Genomic DNA, 25676 nt, shown 5'->3' on the forward strand with positions numbered 1-25676 from the left:
AACTTTATTCTTTAGCACTGATGGCGCCACGTATGGAGCGCCGTGGCTTCGGTTTGAAAATTTTTAACCGAAATGAACGCTGACGGCCTGGGTGATTTAAAAATGGAAGTTTGTCATCCAGTACGTTAAAAATATTTTTTATTAATGTGTGAATAATTTAAAAGTATCTTCTCACATAGCTGGTGTTATTCGAATTCTTTTAAAAAAATTCTAATGGAAAAGCACCGCTGTATGAAGGCGTTTATCGCCGCTGCATTGGAATATTCAAAACATCCCAGTGAAACTACTGCTGCTGTTCTCCAGAGAAACCTTGGGGTATGTCCAATATTAGTATTTCTCTATTGATTGATAATTGATTGATAATTTTATAACCACCCAGACAATAGGGGCATCTCTGGACTTGAGCATTTTTGATCCAGGCTCTAGTGTTGCAGCTGAATTCTATGTGAGCTTACACGAGTTGACAAATTCTTTAGTTTCACGTTCAAGTCTGATATGGAGTGCCGTAGCTGTTCTTCAACATGCCTGCAAAAATTCCGCCGCAAGACAAGCACTAATTCACACCTATAAATTCACACCCATATTGACAAGACTGCTGGAGGTTTGTAAACGCCTTTTCAATAGATTTAACTGAAGACAAAATTTTGATAAATTGTACATTAAAGGCAAATTTGACCGCTGAGAAAAGGATACGTGTTTTACAACTACTACAAGAATTAACCTACGGTGTGAAAATATCATGGCTGGAGGCACATCTACCATATCTCATATCTACTTTGACTCAATGGGTGACAAATTCCACAGAAGAGGATGTAGTTGCGCTGTCGCTTGGAGTGTTAGTCAATCTATGCTACAAGAATCTACCTGCAATTTACACATTGATGCGAGCTGTTGATACGAAAGTCTTTGTCAGAACGCTACTCAAAGTACAAAGCTATAACATCAATACCAGGGTTCAGTGCTGCAAGTTGCTCATCGTACTAGAAGACATTAATAGACAAATTCCTGACAAAGATATTCTTGATTTTGCTGAGGTTACCTTCACCAGTTTAGTTACAGCCTTGAAGGACAAAAACGTTCTACTTCTCAGGCACACTGTTGACTTTTTTGATGATGTTCGACAGAATGATAATTCCAAAGCTGTTCTTATCACCTATCCCAAGTGAGTTATGTTAAAACCATGTACCATCTCAGAAATATTTATGCCTGGGCAGGTTCAACATAAATTTTTTTTCAGTTACATTGCCGGTGTTCAAAATATACTGGAGGCGTTGGGATCCAACTCTGACCCAGAATGCGTAGCTTTGATGATGGAATTTTTAGCGTGTTTAGTCAGACTCCAGATACCAGCCTTAGTAGAATTGTATTCACATTGTGTGAAAGCAGCTATGATGTGGGTCCCTGTTGAACGAGTACGGTAGCAAACAGGGCTTCATCTTGAGCTTAACATTACAATCTAGGAAAAATCTGCATTTTAAAATATGTGATTTCAGGTATGCTCAAAGGCATTAAGTCTTATAAGAATGGTTGTTATGGATGCCCGTCGATTGAAGGGCTCCCTTGATATTTTGAACGAACTTGATTTATCCGTCCTCATGCTTGTCTTGGACACTGGATGTGGAGCAGAGGAAAGCAATGCTGCATGGAGTGTCGAATCACAAGCCAGATTAACAGAATTCTTACAATTGCTACTTGAAATGGTACGAATTGCCACACTCAGACCAAAAGTCATGCAGATATTCACTGACCAAATGATGCGCCAACTAATAAGCCCAATGCTCGAGCAAAATGATGCTTCTATGAATGAAGCAGGGCCTGGAAATCTTTTCCAGGTAAAACTTGACCGTTATATCAAAAAATTTTAATTGTGTTTGAGCACTGCAATGATCACACTCAATTGCTAGGATCCAATGGTGACATTATACATACAAGCACTATCGTTGACCGCGGATTTGGCGGTTCAGGACTCGAATTGGCTGACTCTGTACTCAGAACTACTGAGAAAGAAGCAAATTCAGATGGTGATGGCACTCGCACTGTTCACCGGGGATGGAGAGGCGAAGCAAAGGGTATTGCAATTGACCTCGTCAGTTGGATTTCCCCAAGAATGGTGAAAAATTTTCTGCATGACCTTATCAACGCATTACGGAGTTTTGTTACTCTATCTTTTTTTTCAAACTCTTTTTATTAGCGTGGCTGCGGTAGCACGGTGTATGAGTGAATTGGAACCACTGGTATTGGTTCAGGGTACAACGGTACATGGACCAGTGGCAAGAGACCGTTCAGTGATGACTAATAATCATTCTGGCGAAATGCAGGCTCCACTTTTCTCTTTAGCCCAAGAAGGGCGCTTAGATATTTTCATTGCAAAACTTCAAGAGGCATTCGACTCCAATCAAATACAAGATATCACAACATCTGCTGTTATGGAGCTATATGAATACAAAGTACATGAGATTACTTAGTTCACAAATTAATAAGAAATTTTTTCTCCACTGTGTCTAATTTCAACTAACCCAAAAACAGCTAGCAGCAATGCGCCATGCGGAAAGGGCGATGCAGGCCAGTCTTGAGGCTGCGAACCGTCATGGAACTAGCCTACAGCATAGATTGGCACAAGTAGTGGCTGAATCTAGTCGGCTTCATCAGCTACTGTTTTACACGCAACAGTGCCTGGAGGGAAGTCAAGCTGAGAAACTTGCTTTAATTGCAAAAATTAAAGATGCTGAGACACAAACTGGCAGGGTACATGCTACACAAGTTCAGGTAAATAATTCACGTTCAACTTTCTTGAAAACTTATTATTAATACAATGTCGCTGAATTTATGTTCTTTGTATGCATCCATTCCGTCCATTCGCAGGAGATTAAAGGACTGAGAAAAATAGTTACTGAAAAATCAGCTACGGTTGAACAACTGAATTGCACAGTACTACAGTATGCAGCACAACTGGAAGCGAGCAATGCAAAGACAGAAACTTTGGCAAAGAAAGTTGCCGTATTACTGAATGAGAGTCAAATCAACGAGACTAAGGCCAAGGAAATCACAGCTAAGCATAACGAGTTGTGCCGAGTTGTACGTAAAATGGAAGATGCCACCACTAAAAAGGATCAGGTATGTTACGCATGGCAACGCGATGTTAGTCAGATGAGTAATGACTTACAACGATATTCTAGCTACTCGAGGAGAAAAATAAAGAAATATCGGCGCTGAAACAGGAAATTCAGAAGCAAACTGAACAGTGCCGCAATCAAGAAATCGCTCTTTTCCAAAGGGATGAGGTCATCCAAAAAATGAGAGATGAACTTTCTGACTTAAGCCGAATGCGAGATATGATATTTGAGCTCACAGCAAAAAAAAAAGAAGATCTAAATACCAGTTAGTGGACGAATTCGCATTTGCCATGATTTGAATTATAAAATGACTTCATATATAATTTGTATTCACTCATTATGCGCAATAAAAATATTTTTTATTTTACTACAAATTTTTCATCTTGTACTTTCCTTTGCCAAATTTAGTACCCCATCAGTTAAAAATAACGACTGAAGATCTTTGGAAAAATAAGCAGGAAAATTCATGGCGACTGGAATGTTACTTTGTCATGTAGTGACTTTCGATTATATCATTAATTTTCTCAGACTTACCTACACTGATGAATATTTTAAGTCAAAGGACTACTGCATATATTTCTGGGATGTACAATCTATACCCTGTGAAGTCATGGTCGAAAATAACAGTGACAATGCATGAGATTAACAGAGACCTAAAGATTAAAATAGTTTGTTGAAGATTCGAGTTTCTAAGAAGTGTGTGACATGCGTCCAGGAATAGTTGTGTGAAAGATGATCTACGATAATCGCAACAATTCTAGTTCCAAAAAGCACAAATTCAAAACCGACAGTATGACTGCAGTTTTTGAATCACTCATCGACAGTCCGACAATAAATTCAGCTCAAAGTATTAGCGTCGATTATTGAACCTAATATAGTGTCGGCACAATCGATCAATTATTCTAGTAGTACGGATTAGGCATACTACATATTTCGGGATCCACGATTCACAGCATCTGATAAATTTTCTAACTAACCATGTATGCCTATATATACATGCATATGTGAATGAATGTATATATAAATATATACGGGTTCTATCACATTATAAAAATGAGTAAATATCAACCTGAAACTGCTATTTGTGCACCAGGTTTCAGATGATTATTGGTTTTAGCTGAGTACATCGTTAACTGCGCCCTTTACTCCATGGCTGCTCATTGGCAGATGCAAAAATCAAGTAAAAGGCATTAGCTGCCATATTTATTCCAGCTGCTAGCCAGAATACCAGGTGCCAACGTGCCAAAGTTTCCTGAAACATATATTTAAATATACTCATATTCTCATAGATACCTTTGGAACATTATACTCACATGTCCCTCCACAATAATTCCAACAACATAGGGTGCCAAAAATCCACAGGTATTCGCAGCTGCATTTGTTATGCCGTACAAAGTCCCTGCATATCGAGGAGCAAGAGCGATGTGGTTCATCTGATTTCCGGCATACACGGCTCCCTGCAATGACCCAAATCCAGCTAACATCATCAGGACAGTCATACGATCGCAGCCTGCCCAGATTGCTCCAAGGAAACTCAAGCTGGGACCCAAGGAAGCAATTGTATTCCAAAATTTGAACGAGTTAAGAGGTGTTAGGAAACCTCGAGCTAATAGTGCGTCAGCCAAAAACGATACTCCTAAGCCAACTATCCATGCACTGAGGTACGGGAGTGGCGACAAGTAAGAGTCCTGTAGCACACAAAGAGTATATAGGTATTTTGGTACCTTCAAAGAAATGTATCTGATGTGATCTATGATAAAATTTTGATTACCTGTTGCATGTCAAAATGTAAAATTCGATCCATGTATGTTGGAAGTTCTGTGAGCAGAGTGTAGAATGCCCAGGATTGGCCACATTGTGTAACAGCGATGGCCCACATTGGCAGTGAGCCAAAGATGGCCAGCCAGGGGACACCTAAATCTTCACCCTGACAAATAAAAAATCATTCAAAGTCATTGAGTAAAATGTGTTGAGATATGATGTAAAAAGGAAAATCTACCTCATATGCTGGCTCTATGGATGCTTCGATAAATGCTCTTTCTTGGGGATCGATTCGAGTGTGCTGTGCAGGTGTGTCATATACAAACAATAACCAGAAAACGTACCACACGATGCCCAAGCCCCCAAAAAAATAGAAGGCGAGAGGCCAACCATCCCAAAGTTCAAGCGAACACAGCCACCCACTCACAGGTAATGATATGACTGTCCCAAAGTTTGATCCTGTGAATTATTTGATAAAATTCATGATTCAGATTGCTGATTGCTCTCTTACTGCACTAATTAGCGTTACAACAGTCTCACCTGCGTACACGTAGGCAGCAAATTTACTCCTTTCCAATGGGGGAACCCAACGTGCCAGCATACTGTGCATTGCAGGAAAAGTAACACCCTATAATAATACGATATACATCAGTAGAATTTGGTATACCCCATAAACGTGTAATCAAGTGTTATAGATATAACATGAAATGTAGTCTATCTACAAACCTCTGTAAATCCTTCCGCCACGCGCACTATAACGAAAGGTACAACCCCCCAATAAGCAGCAAAAGGACTGATAATAGTTAGCAATGCGGTAAAGAAAATTCCTAAACCATAAATAAGCTTTCCTCCATATATTTCAGCTAATCGACCACCAGGCACATTGGTCAATACATAGCCAAAGAAAAAGGCACCCAATATAATACCTTGGGTCTTTTCATCCCAGTCGAATTCTCCTGCACTCTGGAAACATGACGTGACCTTGACTACATTCATGGAATAGAAAATACTGGATAATGGTCTATAGAGAAAATTCTCACCGGTATGAAAGTGCCGTTGGTAGGTGGTAGTCTGGGACAAAAGTCTGTATTATTATCTGCATCACTATCATTGGCTGTTTCAGTATGATTAACCATCGAGACAATGGCAATTGACAGATTCACCCGCATGGCATAAACAAGAGTAAATCCCAGAAATCCCATGAAACCAAAGGTATATCTTGCCTTGATACATGATTTTGTATCCTCGACACCATGGCTGGGTGTGTTATTAACTAAATAAGATAATTAGATATTGTTAACAGAACTAGAAAATTCCGTCTACTTTTTGATGGAATGACGTTTGCTAAACTTCATTCAACGTTTCTAGCAATAGAGTCTTGTGTATATTTCTCACTTACGATGATTACCAGTTCCTCATCAATCTACCCGGACAATTGGTAAACAGCCTTATCTAATAATTAATAACGCCTACTATTGTGCTTGCATAATTCTGCTGTTATTATCAGTGTTGTTAATATTTTATTGATATGTTATTATTATTCTATGTCCTCGACTTCGGATAAGTGATCGAAGGTCGTTGAAGTGATCATGAGCACCAGCTACTGATAAAGGCACCAGCTGTGATCGTGACCTCAAATCGTGACGAATAGTTTCCGGAAGCATTGCTGAGACAAAGAAAAATAATAATGCATCCCGCGATGCACGCCGCGAACAAAGTGATTCGAAGTCACACGCCCCCTCTATGATGTCATTCGATTTGATTTGGTGTGAAAGCGTTGACAATGGTAAAAGTGACCTATAAACGACCAAAACTTCTGCACGCATAATGAATCTACAATTGCGAGACTTTTTAAGACTATTAGATAGTTTATGATAGAATATGATATTAAAATATTGAATCACCTTTGCCATTTACTCGTATGTCGTTTATAAACAACGGTTGGTCATCCCTGGATAAAGTCGGATCCAAAACCTCCATATTATATTATTTTATCCGCACAATTACATGTGAATGTATACATATGTATAAATTATCCACGATCAATGACACTGACCGGCTGTTGACACTGGTTGACATTAATCTCTACGATGTAACTGTTGATCGTTCGATGCACCGTTAATAAACTAATTAGTGACAACGGATTATGGTAACGATCATTACATCAGTTAGGTCCACTTGTAACTCAAGCTCGCAGCTGCACATTCGACTCCATAGGATTCGCGGATTCGTGAATAGCACTGACACCTTACACACAAGTACATGGTTGGGAAAAGTGGGGTCTGCCAACGAGGTTGGAGTCTGTTTTATCGACTACTTCCTTCCTAGCACTACTCATAGTGCTCTTGTAGTAAAAAACTGTAAGAACACCACACAGATTATTTAATAATCGATCAACTACTCTCGTTGACGCAGATCAAATTATTGAGAAAGTCTAACGTTGAATCTCAGATGGTTTATGAGCTTTAGATACACAGAGAAATGCTATAATGCGAACCATGATAGCTGTGCCATGCAGAACTGTGGACTTTATTGTTCGATTATCATTAATCTGCACAATTGTTCATGTTTGGAATCATCTTAAAAAAGTTAAAAACATTCACCGGAATTTCACATTCAAACTAGATAACACAGGTTCATGGAATTCTTGATAATTGAGTAAAATACGTGGATCGTATGATCATTACGCTAGGTATGTTTTTGCATAGTTCACCAGCCAACTACGCATCATACAATCTTACGTTATGGCAAGAAGGCAGTGACATGGAATACTAAACACGACTGATGCAATAAATTATGGTTACACATTGAGTTTATATCTCTGGGTATGTATTGTCCACTTATAGTCAAGGTTGATCAATTTATCAAATAATGTTATGCAGTTGATGCACTTATCACAGCTCATCATGAGAAAAGATTCAAATTTCAATCCTTACACAGTAAAACGTGTGTCATGTAAATGGCGATATTTGTAAAAGAATAAAAGTTAATAAATTTCCTTGAAAAAAGCTTTGGACTATGTGCATGTGAAGTTAGTGTAAAAAAGTTTAGACGTATTGCGCGGTATTATTTTAAATTAATATCTTTCAAGAAAAAAGCACAATCCATTAACATACCCAGCGTGACGGAGTTGCCTTTTCATAAAATAATTACATAGAAAATAAATATTACAGTTATTCGTTATTCGCCCGTACTCGCTCGTTGCGCAGCACCATGTGGCGACTTCGTAGGCGAAAGCGTGGATTTATGGTTTGGGTCCAATCCCAACGCCATTTTAAGTAACTTGACAAGACCCTTCTTGTCGGTATTTTCTCCCTCTAGAAACATACAGAAAATTAACTTATTGGTTCCGATGTCTATTGAAGTGCAGATTTATATTTGGCCTGTTAAGCGTAGCGCATTACACACGTACCTTCGTTATTAGTAATTTGTTTTTCCAACTTAAGTTTTCCCTGTGCCATCTCCCACATACCCTCTTCTATTGTATCTTCACTAAGTAATCTTATTATAGTGACTGGCCTGCGAATTGAAATCGTGGCAAATGTTCACTATTACAATGTCTAGGACTAGTGATTGAACTTGTAGATCATCATAATTAGGGTTCTAAGTTTACCTAGTTTGCCCGACTCTGTGACATCGATCTTCCGCTTGCTTGTCATTGTACGGGTTGAAGTCCAGATCATGGATAATAACTGTATCTGCTGCAGTCAGGTTTATTCCCAATCCACCAGCTCTTGTTGATAGTAAAAATATAAATATATCTGGATCCCGAGTAAACTTGTCAATCAAAATTTGTCTTTCTGTGACCGGTGTCTGTCCATCTAGTCTGTTAAAAAAAATACGAAGATAGAGAAACTTTTTCCAGATAATATGTACGTATGCAATATTACAACCTGCAGTCATATTCACCTTGAATATTTATGTTTCCGCATCATCATGTACTCTTCAAGGATATCCAGGACCATTGTGAATTGACTAAATATTAAAACTCTGTGTCCTTCCGCTTTTAGTTGTGGTAAAATTTCATCAAATTTCTCTAATTTCCCAGACTTTGGTATCAATTCCTTAGGTAAACTTTTTCCATCCAAACATTTGTGTAGTCTTGTTAGTTGGTTTATTTGGAAGTCAGACATCCATAATAACTCCTCAAATACATAGTCTGGATTTTTTTGTTTGTACGTTGTATCTTTGGCCAGTTTTGTTGATATGCCCTTTGAAAATTCATCGCAAATATCATTTCATAGTTTGCACGTGCTGAACTAGAGAAATATAGTAAAAACATCACTGTATAATATACCTTCAACTTCTCTTCATCATAATAGTTTCTAATGAGTAAGGGATGATTGGCCAGCTTTCTGAGCTGCATCATCATACCAGTACCATTAACTTCATTATTTTCATCAGCTTCAGCGCTAAATTCTGCGATCAAATTTTGGTACAACTCGTGCTGTGATTTTTCTAAGGTACACTTAATCAGCTTCTCCGTTTTTAGTGGTAAATCTCGCAGCACTTCAGACTTTAGTCGGCGCAGGATAAACGGTTTAATGATCTGTTTAGTGGTGGATACTTGATCGCGCTCAAATGTTGACTGATTAATGCTATCTTTGCCGGACACTGGCTTCTGGAATATTATTAGTTCAATTTTAACCATCTCAGGACATGACCTATCGGGATCATACCTCCCGGAAATAAAATAAAATAAAAAGAAAACCATTTGGTCAAGGGTTTCAATAAGCTTACAGCATTTTTGGGAAAAAGGCTCTTCAGATCTTCTAGTTTGCCCGCAAACATCGACGGCATTACAAATACTAACAACGACACCAGTTCAAGTAAATTGTTCTGCATAGGGGTACCAGTTATCAAAATTCTATTTTTTGCCTGAAACAAAATTGACAATGAAAACAATAAATTACGACTTATACAGTGCTTCCGGAGGAAGATATACTCACATTGATTCGAATGAGATTCTCGTATCTAATAGTTCCCATATTTTTGAGCATATGTGCTTCATCAAAGACCACATAATGTAATGGCATCACTCTGAAGAGCCGCCGGTCCTCACTCGTGCTACTTACTAGGGCATATGTTGTTAAAATGATGTCAACATCTTCCAACTCACCACTACGCCAGCCCATTCGCATATCCTTTCGCTCATCTTGTGACCCATAGTATCCAACTACATTTAAACCTGGAGACCATCGCTCTAATTCGTTCATCCAGTTTTCTGTTCAGGGCAATGAAACGTAAAATATACTTCACAGTCAATCCAAGTTTCTAGTGCCTAAGAACTCACAATATTCCTCTATAAGTTTTACCTATGGTTGAACTAGGCACAACGATTAAATGAGGCCCAGCCCCTTCCATCGCTAATCCAGTCTCCTTGAGGTAAGTGAGAAATGCTATAACTTGAACAGTTTTTCCCAGTCCCATTTCGTCGGCCAGAATTCCATTAAGCTTTTGTACATGTAACACAGCCAGCCAATTCAATCCAATCATTTGATAGGGAGCTAGAGTCAGGTCAGCCGACAGTGTCTTGGGTTGCTGTGTAATGTTTGTAGCCCCAGCTGCTACAGCCCTCTCCATGTTAGATGAAAGTCGAAGGCACTTTTTCATCAGGTTCTCTATCACATTGCGTGCTGCTAGGAGTGACTGAGCTGAATTCAAAAGGTCTGTATCTAGATGCTTATAACTTTGGAACTTCTGCACCAAGTCTCTCCAGTCTTCAAATGGTCTAGCCTGCAGAATGGCATTAGCTTTTTTTTGGGAACACTTGGACATCATTAGCAATTCTTGCAAAGTTGCAGTTTGCATGAACTCCAGTACCCTTTTTTTGTCTCCAGTTAACTCGTTGGAAAGCTCCAAGTCTGAGTCTTCATCACTGCAATTGGCAAAAATGAGCATATTATCTCTCTTGGTCAAAATTTAGTGCTAGACTTGGTTTGCGCAATCACACCTATCAAAAACTTTATTGTTGTAATTTGCTTCATCCGAATCAACGTCACCTTCCTCGTCATGATCAACTCTGCGACGCTTTACTCTATTGGACAGTGATTTGCTGTTTACACGTTTTTTATTATTTCTAAGCTGGTTCTCTGCTTCATCTGTCTGCCAGTTTGAGTTGCTCAGCGCCTCACGAATGTGCTGTGTAAATCGTGCACTGAATTACTCTTTTGAAAACAACATATGTTCTGATTTATAAAAGGATTTATTTCAAGAAATGGTCGGTTGTGAAATGTCCATTTTCTTGATGCCATTATAAAAGATCAAGTGGTACAAACTGCAGCATCAAAGCGAGGATATAACGTTGTCAGGTATTTTAATTTGTCCTCTCTCTCTTTGGTTTCTGATCCATTGTCATCATGTGACAGTGGATTTTGTAACTTGGTAGGACTGCCGACATCGCTGTCACTATCTTCGATCCTATTTACTGATTTTCGACGCATTTGGTTCTCCGGACCCATAAGGTTGCTGTCTTCATCTGCTGTAGTAGAATGAAAGAAAAATAAATTTGGGGCTCAAAGTAAAGGAAGACGAGAAGTGAGCAGATGAAGGGAGGAGAGTGGTTGATGACAGAGGGAGAAATAAAGCAGAGGAAAGGTAACACAATGGCAACTTGGAAATTTTGGGGGAGAGCTGAATGAAAAGAGGGTAAATTAGGTGGTGAATTATCAAATGCAATCCAAACTTCTTACACGTATTCATTTTTATCACTGGTTTTTTCTGAAATCGAAATTTTCGTAAATTATCCAATAGGCTGTTTGTCTTTGTTTTAGGCGAATTTGAATTTGACATAGCGTAGAAATCATGGAGAACCCGCGTGATTACACATTTCGCTGGCAACGTAACCCTTGTACAATTACTATGACAGGTGCATTGAGGAAGAATATCTCAATCTCCACTTGTTCTGAATTCTCAACATCAACTCTCGCTCGGATATTATCGTGATGCCGAATCTACAATGATTGCACTCAGAACCAGCTTTATCGGGGAGAAAACGACCAATCTGCCGCAACTAATTTCCCATGTCGGTACTCGACGTCGGGAACGATTGGGCGGTTTCACATTTGTCCAAGTCAGCGCTAGATTCGCGACCTTCAAAATCTCCCTCACCATCCAATTCTACGGTTGTGAGTTACCCTCAAGCACTACGTGAAATAATCTGTGATCGTTGGTCCACCGTTGCTTCGGTGAAACCAGGGTGAAACTTCACTCTGCAAATATTATTCTGTAAATGAACTCTCGACTGGGGTAATTGATGGTTTGTGGGGTCGGAGGTGATTCGGCATTGGTGCGATTTACATGCCAAAGTGGTTTGTTTACACGGCCAATTGTCATCAGGGCTGTCAGTCAGTAACCGGCGAAGATGGTGAGGTTTATTCAAAAGAATAAAGTGAAAATCAGAGATTGACGCTTGACAGTAGTAAAACATAGGGCACAGAACAGAGCGACGTTTCTATAAAACGCGAAAGCTGCTAATACTACGAGTTTTTCGATTTCACAAATTATCCGCTTTTTTTCGATCACGAGCTAGCGTTCGATTCGTCTATGAACAATATTTCCAAATAAATACGCTACGAAATATCTGTGCTCTAGATTTGGGCAGACTCCTCTGAGGTGGGCTCGTTCAGCCGCGCCTCTTGCACATCTGCGCTTTTTAATTTGTTCTGATTGTATGCCAGGACGAAGATGTGGCTGTGCTTCGCAGACTGGAGCAGTTGATGACGGAATTTTTCTCGCCGCAAACTACCAATGAGCAAAAACGCACAATTGAACACAGTCTCCATGAGTTTGCCTCCCAGATTAATTCCTGGCGGCCCTGTTTACATTTTTTATCATCAACCAATAATCGCTATGTCAGCATGTTTGCTTTAACAACCCTTGAAGTAAGTTGCATATAATCATAATTTCTCATTTGCTTACTTTTCTTACATTCTGCATTTTGTTCTCCACTCAATAGACAGCTATTGCGCGTCGCTGGCTGATTCTAAGTTGGGAGGATAGAGCCCTTGTTAGGTCAACACTTTATACACTCTCCTTAGAACGTGGTGTCACTCCATTTGTTCGCAACAAAGTGGTCAAGTTGGTTGTCGATATTGCCCGGCATGACTGGCCTCATTTTTATCCAGACTTCTTCTCTAATATTTTACAGGTGCGAATGATTTCATCTTCATCTACAAATCAATAGTTTTGAAATATTAATTCAACTTGTGGCTTCTATCCATTACATCTTATTTACTTGCAGTTATTAGGCCACAAGCACACAAGATTATTGGGTTTAGTTTATTTAAAAACAGCTTCTGAGGAATTAGCCACACCCAGAGAGGATTTACCACTACACCGAAAGACAGAGTTACTCAGGTTGTTTAATAGCCTAGTACCAACTGCTTTAGAGGTTCTTACAGGTATAAAGTTAATTTATAAACAACAAAAATATGCTGCTGTCATATTTTAAGTAGATCTTATTTAATATTTCAAATTTCCATTCAGACCTCCTTGTTGAAACAACAAAACAACAAAATCGTTCAGGCACAATAACTCCCCCACCATCACCAACTAGTAGTCAGAGTGCTCCGCTACAGGGGCGGACAGTTTTAGATGTAGAAGGTCTTGCTGCTGGAAATGGCGAGATCTGTACCCTTACTCTGGAGGTTCTCGCACATTTGTTTACCTGGATTACTCTTACAGACCACTTTCCCAGTAATCTGTTGAGCGCTATTTTCACATGCGCGAAATATCACGACTCAATGGTAATGATTATAATAATTATCTTCAACCTATGCCCAACAAAATATTGCGACTGATTGTTATCTACTTACTCTCTGGTTATGGAAAAAAAATCATAGAACGGAAGGCAGATCGAAATAGCTGTGCAAGCATTGACTACAATAAACGAATTGCTCTATCGTCCGTGTTCACCAAGTGCAACGGAGAGCCTATTGCTACAAATATTTCAGCGAGGGATAGAGCTTTTTCAATCCATGGAACATCTCGAATCCGTGGATGAAAGGTGATTACGATTTCCGAGTAATGATTGCTCCTGTCCATTCGTTCCCGCCTCTCCGTCCGTCCATGAATCCCCACGTAAGGCCAATTGTAACGGAAATTCTGGAATGCTCATAACGACGGTTTTACCGCCGTCGGTAATTATATCTACATGTATATTATTTTTTCAAGTAGTTATTTTGGCAAACAATAATCTTCGAAAATCTTTGTCCAAATTATGAGATTTTTTTTTCTAGTTATTTGGAAAAAATCACCGAATATCTGCAGTTGTTCATAACAAATCATCTGAAGAAAGTTGAATCATGTCCAAAATTTCCTGTTAACGCACTGCTCGAAGTTCTGTACCACCACACATTTCAACGCTGTACAACACCCAATGCATACGTAAGGTGTCTAGAAGTATGGTCTATATTACTTGAGAGTACTCAGACTCGCTATGCCACTGTTGCTTTGGCTCTTGCGGAACGGGTACTACAAAAAATTAGCTTCAAATTTAATGCCCAAGCACTAAAGGACCTCGACACTGAAACACTCGATGAAAATGTAAGTCTTATTTATCTGATAGATTCATTCATTCATATATTATTTCGTGTATCATATTGAGCTTGATCCTTTCAGAATGAGACAGAATGGCAGCATTATTTGCGCTGCAACATCGAGTGCTTGGCTAAAGTTGCTGACATTTCTCCTATACCAGTATTTACATTATTGGTGAGATCTTATGGCCTTTAATAGAACGAGGGTCTGAAAATTATGGTATATCTTATTCTACAGGTATATGGTACTTTCTTTTTCAGTATCGATCCTGGCGAGAAGGTCTTTCTATTTATGCTGAACTGGGATCTGCAATCACCAATGGTCAGCTGGTAGTCTTGAATGATTCAGAAGCTTCCAATGTCCGTATTCACTTACGAGACTTGGCTTCAAGTACTCAGGCTCTTGCTCGACTCTATGTTCATTTTGTTGGTAAGTAAAACACGACTGAAAAAAGAATGGGAAGTTTTCAACACAGTCTTCTTGTAAAAACAGGTGATCAGCCTGGTATCAACTGCTCTTTAGCAGAAGAACTTGTGGCCCAAACACTGGAAGTCTGCGCATTTGCCAAGGATAACCAAATTCATAGAGCCAATCTTCAGCCAGCTGAAATATTGCAGGATCTTGTAGAAGTGTAAGTGGATTCCGATTTTTTTCGCTGTCTTAAATCTTTCCGCTATAATAGAAACTTGTTTTTGTAATTTTTAGGAATTCCCAAATGCTAGCATCGCTGCAGGCTTGGTGTCAGTGGATCTCAGAAAGACCAGAAAAATTGAAAGAGTCTTTGAGCCACCGATGCGTACAGTCGTGTATATGGGCTTTAATGCCAAATGTTTTCACTCACAGTATACCACCGAAATTCGTTCACTCAGCTGCGCATTTAATGCAGAGTGCTATTGCCATTCTAAAGCCAAATCTCTGGGACCAGTCTGCATTCAGAGATTTAGTCATAGCCGGATCCCATCCACATTTGAATCTCGATACAGCAAAGGTTCTCAGGAGGGCTCTCATCAATGGCATTATTCTTCCACCTGGAGATAACGTTGCAAGGCAACGGCTCATGGGTAGCTTCATAATTTTTTATTACTACTTTTATAATTCCAACTATGTTTTACCTCATCAGCTAGTCATAATACGGATAAATAGACACTTATCTAATTCGCACTTATTCCGTAGGAACAATGATTACCGCCCTGGCTCAGCCACTCGGTGATCAAGGGCACCCTGTACCACCCGAAATGATAGTATCGTCATCGGTGCTATCTCTCAAAGAGTTGTTGGAAGATTGTCGTTCATCTTCCACAGCAATAAAAAAATTGTTGCACGCTAATCTGGAATCTGTAGTTAATCGAGTGTTGGAACTACTGCCACACCTTGTCAAGTTTGCTAAAGCATTTGAAGCCCTACTTAGCTTTCTTCACAGCACTTTTGAAGTTCTTCAGCAACAGTTGGGTCCGGAATATACTCAGACTGCTGCCCAAACAATGCTCCACATTTTTACTAGGTATAAGACAAACCACATTTAGTGACCAAATCTTATGATGAGCAAAAGACATCTCCCATTTCAAATAACGAACAACTTTTTTTGTTCCAGGGAAAATATATCGTTTGGACCTACATTGGATCAGTTATTAGAAATCCTAATTTTGGTGGTGACAGCTCCCAGTAGAGCTTCCAAGGCCTTTGTCCCATCGATTACCGATTTGTGCCTTGGTCAAGTGTGGCCTGCAGTCGGGAACGATTTGAGCGACCATCCCGACACAACTATAGTTTTATTGCGCTTGTTACACAGGTAAAGTTATAGATTTCGCCTTGTATACTTGCATTTCATCCGGTTGAACATTTTTCCATATTTTTTCAGTATTTTGATGCATCATTGGCAGTATTTTTACAATTCCTCTGTGCTCCAAACGTTCGGAACTGCGGAACGCGAAGAGCCAGTTGAGCACAGAGAAGAACTGGTCGCTATTCTTGAGGCATTTGGACAGGCCCTTCTCCAGCCTGACGTTAACATTTTCCGTCAGAGTCTTCAGAGTCTTGAGCAACTGAATTCTAGATGTCGTCTCTACCAGCGTTCTATTTTTAAAAGTAATCTATTGGAGAGGTTCCTGGCGGCCCTGTTTACAGTTTTATTCCAAAGGTGTTCGAAGACTTCTTGAATTCTCTGAAGAGTGAAAGAGATTGACGGAGAAGGGAATAACGATTTTTTTATGGGTTTTAGGTCTCATGACTTATTGGCAGATGAGATTGCCTCCGCAGTCTACAGTTTGGCGCTGGTTGACACCAACTGGTTTTTTAGTGAATTTTTACCGAAATTCTTGACTGGCTGCGAGGGGCTGGATGACGAACAGAGATGTATGCTACTGGATAACTTTGACAGAGCAACGGTTAGTATTGTCATTTCTCTCCATTTGTACGAGATTCAAATTTGTATAATATGAGAATAAAAATAATGGACTTTTGTTTCAGGATCAGCCCACCCTGACCAGGTCGGTTCTTCGTATGGTGACTGATCTTAGGTGCTATCAATTTTGTCAGAGTCTTTGATATCGTTGAGGAATAAGGAACTTCAAGAAGTCTTGCTGTGGCAAATATCATGTATAGGAATATCAATCCTACGACGGTGCGATTTGATTTATTCCGACGGGTGAAAGTCAGATCTTGCAAATTCATTTCGGACAAGTTTGTGCTGTGGGCAACGATCCATAAATTTGACTTATCTTGACTTGAAAATTAGTATATAAAAGTTTAGAGAAAAAAAGAGAATGTTATTGCCGCACAAACGGTGCGCAGAATACTGCCATAAACGAATGAATATATTCCTATGTAGCTTAAGAACGTGAGAAGATTTTATTACTGTATCATGTAATATTATTTAAGTGAGATTTCATTGTTATGAATAAAATTATATTGCGAAATTTTTAAAAAATCATCTCATCTGTTCAATTTCGCCCATTCAATTAAATTCAATGTTCGACAGAACTTGATAATTATTCTTAGCGCGTAATCTACTATCGGCCGTAAGTTTCAGATAGTATAAGTAATTCATTTTCTCCGCCCTTCGAAGTGAGAGAGAAAAAAATTCGTCGCAAAGTAGTAGGAATCACAACGAAGTAAATAAGTACTTCATCTCTTTCGAGTCATGCCTTTTCCGTGCCTTCATTCGACTGGCAAACGGAGATAAGAAAGCTAACTCTGATAACCCAAGACATCATCAGTCGATTATTGTATCTCTCTGTGTAAACACGCAATTTTCCTTCATATCAGCTACATGATACTTCACCAGCGTATATAAATGACGTGCTCACTGCTCCGAAAATTCCAGCTGTTCACCGTTAATGCACGTCTGCATATCAGAACGATGTCATTAAACTCTGACTTTGGTTTCTTAAAAGAGCTCGGTCTTGCCGGCGAAAATTTGGGAACATTCGATGGTCAGTGGAAAGGATCAGGTCCGGTGAGTAAATGAATCCATGTTGTTTGTTCTTAAGACTGTTTCAAACTTTGGAAAGATACTAATTGTTTGACCTCATCTAAGAACAGGTAATAGAATCCATTTCGCCGGGTAGTGGCAAGGTGATAGCAAGGGTCCATTCTTCGACACCAGATGAAGCCAGGAATGCTATAACTAAGGCAAAGGAAGCCTGGCCTCAATGGGCCTCGCTACCAGCACCTACCAGGGGTGAAATCGTGCGCCAGATTGGGAATGAATTGAGAGTGAATCTAAAGCCTCTCGGAAAACTGGTCGCGTTAGAAATGGGTGAGCCCTGACTCGTACGCTATTTAGCATTGAATCTCAATTATTGTATACGACTTAGTACAAGCTTACGTTTCTTCCATCAGGTAAAATTTTGGCCGAAGGCATTGGTGAGGTTCAGGAATACGTTGACATCTGTGATTATGCTGTCGGCTTGTCAAGGACACTTCCCGGAAGTTTCTTGCCCTCTGAAAGAAAGGATCACGTTTTAATTGAAAGATGGAACCCACTTGGCGTTATTGGAGTCATCTCTGCATTCAACTTCCCTGCAGCAGTAATGTCGATAATATTTACACACATGCATGTAAAACGATTTTATCTGTTGGTACATGTTTAATGTACCACTTACAATGACTCGAAGGTTTATGGATGGAACAGCGCAATAGCCATGGTATGTGGAAACACCATTGTGTGGAAGGGGGCTCCTACAACACCATTAGTTTCCATTGCAACTACTAAGATTGTTGCTAGAGTATTAGAACGTAATGGAATTCCTGGTTCTGTGGCTTCACTCATAACTGGCGATGCAGATATTGGGACCGTGCTTGTTGAAGACAGACGGTGACTATCCTGTGACTAGAAACATTACAAATACAGGGCAACTTATTTATAATTCATTTTTGCAGTGTACCATTAATTTCGTTTACGGGAAGTACGGAGGCAGGGAAAAAAGTTGCTCTAAAAGTGCAAGAGCGATTTGGAAAATCTTTGTTAGAACTGGGTGGCAATAACGCGCTCATCGGTAATTAGAACGACTCATATCTCATGTCACCATTAATACGAGAATTTCTGATAATGCAAATGATGGGAATTCTAGTCGCAAAAGACGCTGATTTGGATATGGCCATTCGAGCTGCTGTATTTTCCTGTGTCGGTACCGCTGGCCAGAGATGCACCACAACAAGAAGGCTTATTTTACACGCTGAAATAAAGATAGAATTTTTGGGTAATAAATGATCATGGAATTTGTCAATTTGTAGAGAAAGAGCAATTGGTAAGATAAAATTATTTTCAGAGCGACTTAAAAAGGCGTTTGCAGCTGTACTAGAAAGGATTGGTGATCCAGTGGAAGAAAGTACCCTTTATGGCCCATTGCATGGATCACGCTCGGTAGATGCCTACAAGGTAAAAGTTTTTGCATTATGTCTCATACACTAGCAAACACCGATTATTTACTCATGATTATGTAATCTATAGCTAGCTATAGAAAAAGCGGTGAAGGCAGGGGGACGTGTAGAATTTGGTGGCAAGGTCATTGACAGACCTGGATTTTACGTTGAACCCACCATAATATCTGGCTTGTCGCCAACTTCGGAGTTAGTCCGTCACGAAACATTTGCTCCTATTGTTTATATCTTCGAAGCCCAATCACTGGAAGAAGCTGTAGCAGTGAATAATGACGTGGAGCAGGGATTGAGTAGTTCTCTTTTCACCAAAAATCTCGGAGATATATTCAAGGTATTTATATGAGTACTCAATTAGAGGATATCTTCATTCACACATGTTATCATATGTTAACAGTGGATTGGTCCGCTTGGCTCCGACTGTGGTATAGTGAACGTAAATATCGGTACTAGCGGTGCCGAGATTGGGGGAGCATTCGGTGGAGAGAAGGCAACGGGTGGAGGAAGAGAAAGTGGAAGCGACGCATGGAAGAACTACGCGAGACGATCAACCATAACGATTAATCATGGGAGCGAACTTCCCCTGGCTCAAGGCATAAAATTCGAATAAAAGCAGAGGACGCGGACAGGAATAACTGGGGGGTGCAGAATCATACCATAACGAAAAATTAATTTGCACTTTACAGTGTTGTACAATATCCCGATGGGGGGAAGAGGGGGGCTCAGAATGGAAATGAATTGAAAATAAATAAACACAGAATTCTATCTACATATAAATTCATAGCGCTTGGCATTACTTGGTAATTGAATCGATCCTGAATCCCATCACATTTGAGAGAAGCAGTATTCTACGACTGCTCAAGTTGCAGTCTGACCAGATCGACTTGAACGTCCACAGAAGCACTTTTATGAAATTTGTACGCTCTAGGTAGATCATATCTCAATTCTGCAACAACGGTAGGTTTAGCTCCGAGTTTTTTAGCTGTCCTGAGAACGTGATCTCGGGTACTAGTCTTATGGAGAGAGTATACTGCATTGCGAGCCACTTTGACTGCTATCTCCAAGAATTTCATATCCATTCCCGCGTTTCGTTTTGTACCAAATGGTGGATTCGTAACAACTGTGTCAAAGTATTTCTCAAATCTACCTGAAATTCATTAATACAGCTTAGGTTGCAAGAAATTGTAATCTTGCTATGGAATAGCCAGTAACAACAAACCAGGCAAGTAGGTAAGTATATCGCATTGTATGGATTCAATGTCAGACTCCAATTCAAGGCAGTTTCGGCGTAGTATAGACAATGCGTCAGGGTCAATTTCAAATCCGATGACATGGTCAGCTCCCAGTAGTCGAGCCCCAACCGAAAGCACCCCACACCCTGCTCCTAAGTCAGCCACAGCCTTTCCTTCTATGTCATCAAAGTGTGTCTGTGCAGTATGCAAAATGTGAGCCCCTATGTGGGCACTTGTGGCATATTGCTCAAGAAGTATTTTGGGATTTTCAAAAACATCCAACTCCTGAAGGCACTCTTCCAGTTCTCTGAGACGCATACAAGCCATCCCTAGATTGGGGTTTACAAATATTTTTGCAAGTCAAGGAAATGACCTTCTTGTTAATATCACATTTAGGTACCTAGGTGTTGATTTTCCAATTCCGTTGAATTCCAGTCACTTGGCTTCAAACCGAGGTAGAACCGGGAGTATGAGATTACCAAAAGACGAGTCTTGTGTGACAAAAAATCCAGCAGATGCAGCGTGAGCGTTTTGTAGAGCTGCTCGCTGGGAAGCACTTAAAGCAATTCCATCCACTGTTGTTGCGGGACTCTGTTTGAACAGAAATAATTGCTGTCACATGACTTTGGTTAAATCCGCAATAAATGAATTAGAGAATTCATGTACCAAGTTGGAAGCAGAGGTTGTTGGAGGGACAGCCAAGGGTGCCAATGGAGTCCCTAAGGTAGGGGCCACCCCTTGTTTCAAAAGCAGCTGCTTTTTCAGTTGAATCTCTTCTAATATCTTGCGGTTTTGTATTTCTGAATGGCAGAATTCAAGAAATAATAAATGCAAATTCAATCAGGATATGTGCAGAATTTTGTCAACAGGGCTCCGCTCCAAAACACTCACCTCTTGAATTCGGCTGCGAAAAAGCCATCGGTGACGGAGTGGCAAGAAATCACCCGAATACGTTCTTAAGAATTGTCATCGACCATCTCCAGGCAATCAAGGTTATGTAAAAATTAATAATTAACCAAGGGTTATGTACAAGATTCAACTGACTTAAACTCACAAAATCACAAGAAATGCCGCCAGCCGACTGACAAATAATCGGCAAACTTCAAACCCTGCGGAATAGGTAGCGCGTCAGACAAAACTCGAGGGTCTCTACAGTTTTTTAACGTACGTGCAAGCTCTACTGACTGAAGACTTCGTGGGCAGTGACCGTTGTCGACATCCGTCAGCGTCAGTATCAGTTGAGTGCGGTGACAGTCTGGTGTTTGCATAGGTGTCAGAATTTATGTGCAGGTTGTGTCTGCTGAGGAAGAGGACTGTAGAATACACAGGTGTTAGCGAAGAATGTGATCGATAATCAACGTAATATAAAATACTATGAGCACACAACGTATTAGCTAATTTGTAAACTTGGCTTCTGTCAAATTCTAAACCTCAGTGATAAAGGTGTCGACTCCACTACGGTCGTACCCTAACTCGGTCCTTCAGTGGCTATGATCATCTCAATGATACAGGATTTACACATCCATACGTCGTCGTCGACGGTTAGGGCGACCCTAAAAAGGGTCTCGGTGGCGAAGAATTAGGCTTGACGACCGCTAATATTAACGCGTTTCCACGTACGCAGGCAACCAAGGAGTATATTTGTTATAAACGTCGTCGATCTGGAAGGACTCCTGCAGAAATCATGGGGAATGCTGACACCAAATTGAATTTTCGAAAGGCCGTGGTACAGCTAACATCAAAAACCCAGGTGAAAATCACGTTGTTCAAATTTTACTCCTACCTCAAATTTGAGAATTTATACATCGAATTATTTGAAAAAAGATTATTGCTTGTCGCGGGAATTATCAACGACTTTCACACATGATATTTTTCCCCCACAGCCTATAGACGCGGGTGATGATACATTTTGGGACCAATTCTGGTGCGAGAATGTCGTTAATGTGCAAGATATATTCACACTCATACCAGCACCTGAAATTCGCGTTCTCAGGGAAGAGGCCCCTTCGAATTTAGCAACACTTTGTTACAAGGCGGTTGAAAAACTTGTAAAAGCTGTTGACAACAGCTGTCGGACACAGAGGGAACATCAAACCGTTTTAAACTGCTGCAGGCTTCTGACCAGGCTCCTACCGTATATATTCGAAGATCCTGACTGGAAGGGATTCTTTTGGTCGAGTTTACCAGGAAAAGAAGACGAAGAGAGTGTGCCATTAGCGCATTCTTTACTCAACGCGATTTGCGTAAGATATTTGCTTTAAAAAAATATTAAAGAACCTCTGTGAATACTTAGCGCTAGATCAATTATAAGATTTCGTGTCAATTATAAAAGCGTTTGTTGCGCTGTTGTTTTTAAAAAAAATCATTAATCATGTTTCTTTTCTCCCATTTTAATCAGGATCTGCTATTCTGCCCGGACTTTACGGTCGCGGCGAATAGAAAATCTGGACCGGTGAGTTACGGTTTTTAAAAATGCGTATGAATTATTTTAATAATGATGTAATATCAATTCTATCAGGACAAAGCCGAAGAGTTACAGTCTATCGATAGCTGTGAATACATATGGGAAGCGGGGGTCGGGTTTGCTCATTCGCCGCCGAGATATCCCTACTTGGATTCAAACAGGACTGAATTATTAAAATTATTACTCACGTGCTTCAGCGAGACCATGTATAATCCGCCCACGGATCTTTCCGTAACGCCTAACAGATGGATCGCTCATCTCACGAGCACGGAGAACAGGTATGAATCGGATATAAATCGAGAAAAAAAATTCTGAATACGATAAATATTAAAATCCCAATTTTCAGACATGCTCTGCCGATGTTTACCTCGTTACTTAACACAGTATGCGCGTATGATCCTGTCGGTCTTGGCGTCCCCTACAATCATCTTTTATTTACCGATTCGTTAGAGCCTCTAGTTGATGTGGCATTGCAAATTTTGATCGTGACACTCGATCACGATACCAGCGGGGGTTTTTCGATGGAAGAGGGAGTCCCAGGGGATAATTTATTCATTAATTATCTCAGCCGCGTTCACAGAGACGAAGGTAATCACCTATTGCGGTAAATTTTGACGACGAGTACGAATAACTTTTTTACTTATTATTGCAGATTTTCATTTTGTTCTGAAGGGCATAACGCGACTTCTGAACAATCCCTTACTGCAGACTTACTTGCCTAACTCAACAAAGAAGGTTCACTTTCACCAAGAACTGTTGGTCTTTTTCTGGAAAATGTGCGACTACAATAAAAAGTTCCTTTATTACGTCCTGAAAAGTTCCGACGTCTTAGAGGTTCTTGTACCAATCTTGTATCACCTGAATGACTCAAGGGCCGATCAATGTAACTACCATATCATACACTCACTCCTACCACCTCAATAGCCAGACTGTTATTCCTCACTCCTAGACGATCGCGTGCGATTGAAATATTCATGAAATGCACGCACGTTACCATTGTTTCAGCGAGGGTTGGTCTTATGCATATCGGCGTTTTTATCCTTCTATTACTGAGCGGTGAGAGAAATTTTGGTGTCAGACTCAACAAACCTTACACAGCTACAATTCCAATGGATATTCCAGTGTTCACAGGTATCTCAATAATCGTACATTTCAATTATACGCCATTTACTGTTTTTAATTAACTCAGGTATTTCCGTGCAGGTACTCACGCCGATTTGTTGGTCACGGTGTTTCACAAAATAATAACGACGGGACACCAGAGACTTCAACCGCTGTTTGACTGCCTTTTGACCATACTAGTCAATGTATCACCCTATCTAAAAACTCTTTCGATGGTTGCAAGTACTAAGCTTTTGCATCTCCTCGAGGCATTTGGAACCCCTTGGTTTCTATTCTCATCACCAACGAATCACCATCTGGTCTTTTTTCTACTTGAGATTTTCAATAACATTATACAGGTATGGCCAATATTTTATCTAGAAAGAATTAAAATTTTTTTCTGCTGTCTTCATTAATTTTTTGTTTTTACTTCTGACCGGTTGTAATTTTTCAGTATCAATTTGACGGGAACAGTAACCTCGTTTATACGATAATACGTAAGCGTCAAGTATTTCACGCCCTAGCTAATTTACCTAGTGATTGTAATACAATTGCGAGATCATTGAATCGGAGACAGAAAAGGCCTATACCGGTTAGTACCTCAACTGAAAACGTTAGTGAAATAGCCATGGAAGGATCCAGACCTGCGTTACCTGCCGAACCGGGCACCCTCAAAGCCTCTTTGCTGGAAACACCGGGTAATAGCATCAAAACTTCATAAATTAGATTATGTTTAATTTCATACTCACAATATTTGTTCCAGGGATCGAAAATATGACGGAAAAGGAATCAGCGCACCCTTTAAGCCCGGCAGTAGACGTAGGCACAAGTTCCGCGAATACAGGGAATGACGCCAAGCATCGAGATACAACAGCACCAACAGCGACGGAGGAAGAAATACAAGAAAATTCCTTGGGCTCTACAAAAGCGAGTTCCGTAGTCCATGTAAGTGTTAAGAATGATTCCACGGTATTGTTATTCGATGGAGATGGGACATCGTTCTTTTAATTTTCGTAGAAAGGTGGAATCAGAGTAACGGAACAAACAAATGTCGCGCAAAATGTCAATCAATGGGTGCCCTCCGGTGATTGGGTGCATCAGTGGAAAAGTAAACTACCCCTACAAACGATAATGCGCCTATTGCAGGTCCTCGTGCCTCAGGTCGAAAAGATTTGTATCGACAAGTAAGTTCGCTGACTTTGCCGTAAATATAAAAAAGTGAACTCCAAAATACGAAGATAAACAATTACGTACCTCTGCTTTCTTTGCACAGGGGCTTGACGGATGAGAGTGAAATACTGAAGTTCCTTCAGCATGGTACTCTTGTGGGTTTGTTACCTGTACCACATCCCATCTTAATTAGGCGATACCAAGCAAATGCTGGGACCACGGCTTGGTTCAGAACCTATATGTGGGGTGTTATTTACCTGAGAAATGTTGAACCTCCAATTTGGTACGATACTGACGTCAAATTATTTGAAATTCAGAGAGTCTGAGAAGCTGAAGTGCGGAAACATTTTGCGATAGACTCACGATAAGAGAAGAGGAAAATCGCTCGACTAATGATGAGAATAATCTAAAAAAGAA

At 40.1% G+C, this 25676-nt stretch overlaps 8 protein-coding genes across 10 annotated transcripts; 4 read left to right on the top strand and 4 right to left on the bottom strand.

Annotated features, from left to right (window-relative positions):
* The first annotated feature begins 71 nt into the window (after positions 1-71).
* LOC105686413 lies at positions 72-3480 on the top strand. The gene is made up of 10 exons (XM_012401219.3): positions 72-315; positions 380-601; positions 666-1162; positions 1238-1412; positions 1494-1832; positions 1905-2110; positions 2192-2447; positions 2527-2766; positions 2863-3114; positions 3177-3480. The coding sequence occupies exons 1-10, from the start codon at positions 214-216 to the stop codon at positions 3381-3383; spliced, it is 2496 nt and encodes an 831-aa protein (XP_012256642.1). The 5' UTR covers positions 72-213; the 3' UTR covers positions 3384-3480.
* Positions 3451-7112, bottom strand: LOC105686415 (sialin). The gene is made up of 8 exons (XM_012401222.3): positions 6779-7112; positions 5915-6147; positions 5601-5837; positions 5415-5502; positions 5113-5333; positions 4885-5040; positions 4427-4801; positions 3451-4365 (listed from the first exon to the last, which is right to left on the bottom strand). The coding sequence occupies exons 1-8, from the start codon at positions 6852-6854 to the stop codon at positions 4243-4245; spliced, it is 1509 nt and encodes a 502-aa protein (XP_012256645.2). The 5' UTR covers positions 6855-7112; the 3' UTR covers positions 3451-4242.
* Positions 6850-11875, bottom strand: LOC105686156 (SWI/SNF-related matrix-associated actin-dependent regulator of chromatin subfamily A containing DEAD/H box 1 homolog). 2 transcript variants are annotated; one of them, XR_007277444.1, is made up of 12 exons: positions 11567-11875; positions 11153-11355; positions 10828-11015; positions 10190-10752; positions 9824-10098; positions 9615-9752; positions 9172-9495; positions 8784-9085; positions 8488-8700; positions 8287-8393; positions 7991-8191; positions 6850-7232 (listed from the first exon to the last, which is right to left on the bottom strand). XR_007277444.1 is itself a non-coding variant. In XM_048652052.1 (12 exons), exons 1-11 carry the CDS (start codon positions 11664-11666, stop codon positions 8055-8057), a joined length of 2550 nt encoding a protein of 849 aa, XP_048508009.1. In that variant the 5' UTR covers positions 11667-11875; the 3' UTR covers positions 6850-7232; positions 8046-8054. The 2 variants fall into 2 exon arrangements, 1 of the variants encoding a protein (XP_048508009.1); XM_048652052.1 differs by having other exon boundaries at positions 8046-8191.
* A 179-nt stretch (positions 11876-12054) lies between these two features.
* Positions 12055-17343, top strand: LOC105686412 (exportin-6). Its single transcript, XM_012401215.3, has 16 exons — positions 12055-12240; positions 12554-12757; positions 12832-13023; positions 13117-13276; positions 13362-13621; positions 13718-13881; positions 14114-14420; positions 14496-14588; positions 14675-14843; positions 14907-15045; positions 15120-15475; positions 15588-15915; positions 16006-16203; positions 16273-16551; positions 16633-16798; positions 16881-17343. Exons 1-16 carry the CDS (start codon positions 12238-12240, stop codon positions 16956-16958), a joined length of 3096 nt encoding a protein of 1031 aa, XP_012256638.2. The 5' UTR covers positions 12055-12237; the 3' UTR covers positions 16959-17343.
* A 283-nt stretch (positions 17344-17626) lies between these two features.
* On the top strand, positions 17627-20069 carry LOC105686414 (alpha-aminoadipic semialdehyde dehydrogenase). Its single transcript, XM_012401220.3, has 9 exons — positions 17627-17868; positions 17955-18171; positions 18255-18442; positions 18530-18729; positions 18795-18910; positions 18986-19114; positions 19184-19293; positions 19366-19626; positions 19690-20069. Exons 1-9 carry the CDS (start codon positions 17707-17709, stop codon positions 19900-19902), a joined length of 1596 nt encoding a protein of 531 aa, XP_012256643.2. The 5' UTR covers positions 17627-17706; the 3' UTR covers positions 19903-20069.
* On the bottom strand, positions 18196-21060 carry LOC105686416 (rRNA N6-adenosine-methyltransferase METTL5). 2 transcript variants are annotated; one of them, XR_007277451.1, is made up of 5 exons: positions 20925-21060; positions 20512-20853; positions 20090-20439; positions 18518-18744; positions 18196-18356 (listed from the first exon to the last, which is right to left on the bottom strand). XR_007277451.1 is itself a non-coding variant. In XM_048652095.1 (3 exons), exons 2-3 carry the CDS (start codon positions 20849-20851, stop codon positions 20141-20143), a joined length of 639 nt encoding a protein of 212 aa, XP_048508052.1. In that variant the 5' UTR covers positions 20852-20853; positions 20925-21060; the 3' UTR covers positions 20053-20140. The 2 variants fall into 2 exon arrangements, 1 of the variants encoding a protein (XP_048508052.1); XM_048652095.1 differs by lacking the exons at positions 18196-18356; positions 18518-18744 and having other exon boundaries at positions 20053-20439.
* Positions 20960-21443, bottom strand: LOC105686157 (SOSS complex subunit C homolog). The gene is made up of 3 exons (XM_012400780.2): positions 21416-21443; positions 21191-21324; positions 20960-21115 (listed from the first exon to the last, which is right to left on the bottom strand). The coding sequence occupies exons 1-3, from the start codon at positions 21441-21443 to the stop codon at positions 20960-20962; spliced, it is 318 nt and encodes a 105-aa protein (XP_012256203.2).
* On the top strand, positions 21422-25665 carry LOC105686688 (protein HID1). Its single transcript, XM_012401739.3, has 12 exons — positions 21422-22274; positions 22408-22767; positions 22923-22976; positions 23043-23266; positions 23335-23576; positions 23641-23871; positions 23994-24119; positions 24192-24448; positions 24544-24787; positions 24853-25034; positions 25107-25273; positions 25363-25665. Exons 1-12 carry the CDS (start codon positions 22209-22211, stop codon positions 25583-25585), a joined length of 2376 nt encoding a protein of 791 aa, XP_012257162.1. The 5' UTR covers positions 21422-22208; the 3' UTR covers positions 25586-25665.
* Positions 25666-25676: the final 11 nt, after the last annotated feature.

The sequence above is a fragment of the Athalia rosae genome, chromosome 3 (assembly GCF_917208135.1).
Source record: "Athalia rosae chromosome 3, iyAthRosa1.1, whole genome shotgun sequence".
In the NCBI taxonomy this organism is placed as follows: Eukaryota; Metazoa; Arthropoda; class Insecta; order Hymenoptera; family Athaliidae; genus Athalia; species Athalia rosae.